This window comes from Homarus americanus, unplaced genomic scaffold (assembly GCF_018991925.1).
Source record: "Homarus americanus isolate GMGI-L3 unplaced genomic scaffold, GMGI_Hamer_2.0 scaffold11401, whole genome shotgun sequence".
Classification (NCBI taxonomy): domain Eukaryota; kingdom Metazoa; phylum Arthropoda; class Malacostraca; order Decapoda; family Nephropidae; genus Homarus; species Homarus americanus.
In genome coordinates, this window is record NW_024738776.1 from 28,841 (window position 1) to 34,622 (window position 5,782).

The 5,782-nt window shown below is 43.2% G+C and overlaps 1 protein-coding gene across 1 annotated transcript; it reads right to left on the reverse strand.

Moving 5' to 3' along the window:
* Positions 1 to 2,679: 2,679 nt before the first annotated feature.
* On the reverse strand, positions 2,680 to 3,680 carry LOC121874362 (putative inactive serine protease 43). The gene has a single exon (XM_042378498.1). It carries the CDS (start codon positions 3,658 to 3,660, stop codon positions 2,845 to 2,847), a length of 816 nt encoding a protein of 271 aa, XP_042234432.1. The 5' UTR covers positions 3,661 to 3,680; the 3' UTR covers positions 2,680 to 2,844.
* Positions 3,681 to 5,782: the final 2,102 nt, after the last annotated feature.

Below are 5,782 nucleotides of genomic sequence, written 5' to 3' on the forward strand. Positions count from 1 at the left end.
ATAACTTAACCTTACCTTACCTAACCTTTGGGAATTCTGTTATAGTTATAAAGATAAAGAAGTATACAAGGAATGTTTATTAAATCTGCAATGACGTATGTTTTGTCTGTTGGGGTAATTATTCCCCTGACATTGAGTGACCTCACTGGGCCCTAGGGTCACCTCAGTAAATACAGAATGAACATGAAGGTAAAATATGTCGTCTTTTTTCTTTTCTATTTATTTAATAATGTTCTATATCAAAATTGAAAGAGTTATAATATTCTAATTATTTAAGTTGTAATAATTTCATATTTAAATCTATATATTTTTATATTTCTAATGACCCTCTCTTTAACATAAAAACAAGAGGTTTCTGTCCTATTTTGCACTTTTACTGAGGGGCTTTTGTCTGGGCCCCGTTCCCTCACAGGTGGTGTTTTGAGGGGCCTGATGTGGTGTAGTAATTCCCTCACAGATGGTGTTATGAGGGGCCTCACATGGTGTAGTAAATCCCTCACAGATGGTGTTATGAGGGACTAGACACGGTGTTGTAATTCCCTCACAGATGGTGTTATGAGGGGCTTCACGTGGTGCAGTAATTCCCTCACAGATGGTGTTATGAGGGGCTTGATGTGGTGCAGTAATTCCCTCACAGATGGTGTTATGAGGGGCTTGACGTGGTGCAGTAATTCCCTCACAGATGGTGTTATGAGGGGCTTGACATGGTGCAGTAATTCCCTCACAGATGGTGTTATGAGGGGCCTCACATGGTGTAGCAATTCCCTCACAGATGGTGTTATGAGGGGCTTGACCTGGTGCAGTAATTCCCTCACAGATGGTGTTATGAGGGGCCTCACATGGTGTAGCAATTCCCTCACAGATGGTGTTATGAGGGGCTTGACGTGGTGCAGTAATTCCCTCACAGATGGTGTTATGAGGGGCCTCACATGGTGTAGCAATTCCCTCACAGATGGTGTTATGAGGGGCTTGACATGGTGCAGTAATTCTCTCAGATGGTGTTATGGAGGGCCTCACATGGTGTGGTAGCAGCAATTCCCCTGCTGTGATGGCAAGCAGGAGGGGCCTCACTTGGTGTAGCAATTCCCTCACAGATGGTGTTATGAGGGGCTTGACATGGTGCAGTAATTCCCTCACAGATGGTGTTATGAGGGGCTTGATGTGGTGTAATAATTCCCTCACAGATGGTGTTATGAGGGGCTTGACGTGGTGCAGTAATTCCCTCACAGATGGTGTTATGAGGGGCCTCACTTGGTGTAGTAATTCCCTCACAGATGGTGTTATGAGGGGCTTGTCGTGGTGTAGTAATTCCCTCACAGATGGTGTTGTGAGGGACCTGATATGGTGTAGTAATTGTAGTAATTCCCTCACAGATGTTGTTATGAGGAACCTCATATGATGCTGCAGCGAATCCAGGAAAAAAAGTCACAAGAAAAAAGTCACAGATAAAAAGGAATGGAAAAAACCTAACCTAACCTAACTTAACCTAACCTATGTGCAATGCCATCATATATATATATATATATATATATATATATATATATATATATATATATATATATATATATATATATATATATATATATATATATTGTGTTGTCAGTGTGTACAAGTCATGTGACTTTATTTCCGTCCACCGCTGTAGCAACTCATTCACTACGTGGTGTCGTCGCATCCTGGGGACACCACGTTGTCTGGTGTCACAGGACCTCACTCACTTAAGTGAGTGTGGTCCCAGGCATAATTTCCAACTAGACATAATCCTGACAGCTCTGTCCTCTTGTTCAACCTTATTACTGTACAATCCATGTTGTACTGCTCCCCCTACCCCATTATACTTATGTTTTTCAATTCCACTGTAATTTATGTATATATAAATAAACTAAAAAAAAGTAAATAAATAAATATTGAAGTGATAACCGTGGTAGCATTATGAGATGTTCTTATTACCACCATGCTATTGTACTATTCCAGATGATACTAAATGTTACATAATACTTCTATGAGATAAATGTATAGTATATATCAGGTGCCTAAAAGAGAGCTCAGGTTCTCAACTGATTCAGCCATGTTAATATTGTTATTATTATCCACTCTGCATCTGTGTTTTTTTCTGGCTAAATAAACTGTGTGAAGGTTAGCTTGGGTACGACTCGGCTGTTACTGTTGAGTTGTTTTCCACTGACTTAAGCACTGTTCACCACTTTTCAACACTGGTTCCATTCCTTTCCTAAATTAAATATTAACTTCTGGCGAGAACTTGTTCCGGTGGGGAGGAGAGTTCAGGAGAGGGAGTTGGTATGGGCCAACATAACAGTTGACCTGGCTGCTGCCAGAGCAGTGCCAGGAACGCCTTGACCCTTCGGTAAGTGTGTTATTGAATAGGACAACCAAAATTTATTTGTCCTATGTGTCCAGATATCTTATCAGGTAGAGAGGAGGTGAAAACATAGGGCCATCCTAGAAGGAGCCGCCAGTCTGTGACATGATAGGTGCGGCAGGAGGTAAAGGTAAAAGACAAGAAAGTTTTTATATTGGGTTTATTATTAACACGATTCATATTCATTCCACAAATATTTGTTTGAAACTTCCCAACAAAAGAAATATTACATCAGGTGTCCATTAGCTATCAAGGTCATAATAACAGGTCCTTGACCTCACCCATCCTAAGGAGGAAGGAACACAACTTTTGTTTTTCTTTGTAATTGGGCGAGAGAAGACGACTGTTTATGGTACAGATTTAGTTTTGACATTTTTATTATATTTTGTAACTGAGTCAGATTACAGAAACGTTGATAGACTGTACGAGGATTTGAGTGTCTGTGACGAACAGATATCATACGTTTACTTCTGGATTATCGATATGATCCATTCCTTGAACATGGCCACATTAGTGTAGACACCTGGGTATCCAAGTCTACCACACCCTCGACCGAAGCTCACCAATCCTATGAGCGTCCAAACGCCGTCCACCTCCTGCAATAAAGGTCCTCCTGAGTCACCCGTGCAAGCGTCGCGACCGTAAGCCCCGACACACAGCATATTGTCAGTGAATTTCCTCCCGTACACCTTACAGGCGTCAGGCGGCAGAATATCGATGTCAACTTCTTGTAAAAAAGCAGCGCCCAAGGGAATGTCTTCTGCAAGGAAACCCCAGCCCAACACAGTGGCCGAACCATTCACAGCTTGGTTTTCATTCATTGGGAGACACACAGGAGACGTATATACATCAAAGACGTCAGTACTTAGAGTCACGACGGCCAAGTCAATGTCATTTATCATGGAGTATTGGTACATGTCGTGGATGTCGATGGACGAAACACCAATGCCTCGTCCGTCTACAAGAGTCGTGGCCCCAACTACCACTTGCAGACTATACTCGGAAAACCAGGACGTGTAGGGAAGCACACAGTGGGCGGCCGTCACGACATGCCTGGAACTGACGAGGGCGCCCCCACAAAAGTGCTCCAGTTTGTCTGTGCGAAGACTTACAACCCAGGGCCAGGAATGGGGCGTCGACGTCCTACCTCCGATGATCCTGGATGTTGCTCGGAGACCGCAGGAGACCGGGAATTTAACAGTAGGTCGTGAGGGAGTCGCGGAAAAGATTGTTGTGAACCAGGAGATGAAAAAGGCGGAGGTAGGAGCAGACAACGACATCAACACCACCAGCCGAAACATCCCCCACATAATGCACTCAAAAGTTCACTAAAAACGCAGTCACGTACACAGATCTTATTTTTGTGAGTGAATATGTCTCAGTTCTGAAGATTAAAGTGTTCCAGCTTTAAGGGTTAAAAATTTTCAGAAGAAACACTGGCAGAACACTGGAGCTGTAAAATGAATGGTGTCGTTGGTTGAAATGATGCGCTCTCCTTCTCACCACGCTCATATATACCTGTACACCTGACCTAACCGCGTGAACCTGTCTCCAGAGAGGCGCTGATGCTTACTCTTACCTAACCTCAACAGTACTATAAAATGCAGTAATTTTCGAACAACATAATGCCACTTGAAAATAATTTGGCTGTCCGAGTTTTATAGTTTTATAAACAAAATCCATACTTACACCCGAAACATGATTAAAATGGAGCACATCATACAAAATTATACAACTGAAATTAATTATAGTGCTATTTTATTATACATTAATTTATAACTCACGGAGTGATTAGTGGCCAAAGGATTAGTTTTCACTTTAAATTAACCTGACTTAAATGTGAATTTATCTTAGTATCATACGTATCACGTGAAGCTTACTGACGTTACATTTCATCAGAATTATAAAGTAACGAAATAAATTTACTTGACTACTGTACGCAAGTAACAGTTTCGGGTATGTACTTTTTAAAAAGTACCATTTTTATTACTTTTACGTAAGTATGGTTTTATAATACTCTTACTCCAATACAATTGAAAACAAAAACAAAAATGTTACTCGTTACATGCCCCAAACAAACAAACAAACAGTTTTAATGACTGGCAAACTAATAATATATTTCTTAATTAATTAACTAATTATTAACCATAATAAAAGAGTTGTGTGGGTGAAGCCATGAAGGGTACGGTGTGGGTGTGGGGAGACACCACGCGGTCACATAGCTAGAGGTATCGTGAGGTTAAGTGACGTGACGTCAGGTCAGGTGGCAGTGGCCATGACAGCGGACTTTCCCTCTGATCTTCTTGTATTCATTAGCACCTTGACCACCCACCTCACCTAGCCTACCCTCTTATCCCCCCTCCCATCGAATCCCCCTCTTCTCCCCCAGCTTTCCGTTAGACATCAGTTGTTTTTTGCATATACCTGTACCTAAAATGAATTTCAAAGGGGCTGTGATTCTAAGATGCTTTACTTTTACTTCTTTCTTTTTTATCCTCTTCGCCACTGATCGGCTCGTTAGCCGCTTGGGCGATCGGTCACGTCTCTGATTACTTTTCCTTTTCATTTATCCTCTTCACCAAAAGATCGGATCGCTAGCCGCCCGGGCGATCGGTCACGTCTCTGTCACGCACTGTTGGCAAATACTGGGCATGCACCGGCTCCTGAATGTACCTGAACCCGCTCCAGTGTTGGTCAAGTCTTGTCTTGAAAGAGCTCGCACTCAGTGCCGTCACAACACTCTCTGGTAGATTGTTCCAAGAGTTTACAACTCTCACTCCGAAAAAGTTTGCCCTCACAGCTCCAAGTAAGGACACTCGACTGAGTAGTGCCCCCTGAGATGCTTATACACCTCAACTAGGTCACCCCTTGCCCGTCTGTAGTATAAGCTAGGCAAGTTCAGGCGCTCCAATCTCTCAGGGTAGCTGTGATGCCGAAGTGCAGGCACCAGTCTGGTGGCCCTCCTTTGAACATTTTCAACCAACTGACAGCCCCTAGCATATCTCGGGGACCAGACGGGGTGACAGCACTCCACATGGGGAAGCACTTCACTCCTGAAGATCATTATTTTACCTAATTCCATCTAAGATATAAACAGGTATCTAGACATATGTGCGAGACTGATTGTATTTAAATTTCTGCTAAAATAACCCGCCAGATGCTACGTGGTGCAAAAATTCAGCCACTCAGCCTCAGGGGGAGGGTAGTGGAAACAAGTGTGCCGACACAGGGCCAGGGGGCAGCAGTGCACCCTCCACCCACTCAACCCCCCACCCGGGAGGCGGCACCAGCTCAGCCTACCGGACAGGAGGGAACGAGCGCCGTGTAAACAATGACATTTTTAACCACACCCTGCAAAATACAGTGTACTTAGCAAATGCTGCAGCTTCTGAGAATGTGGGT

Bases quoted from the DNA above. Each gene is read 5' to 3' on its own strand.
- LOC121874362 (XM_042378498.1), bottom strand. From the start codon at position 3,660: ATGTCGTTGTCTGCTCCTACCTCCGCCTTTTTCATCTCCTGGTTCACA.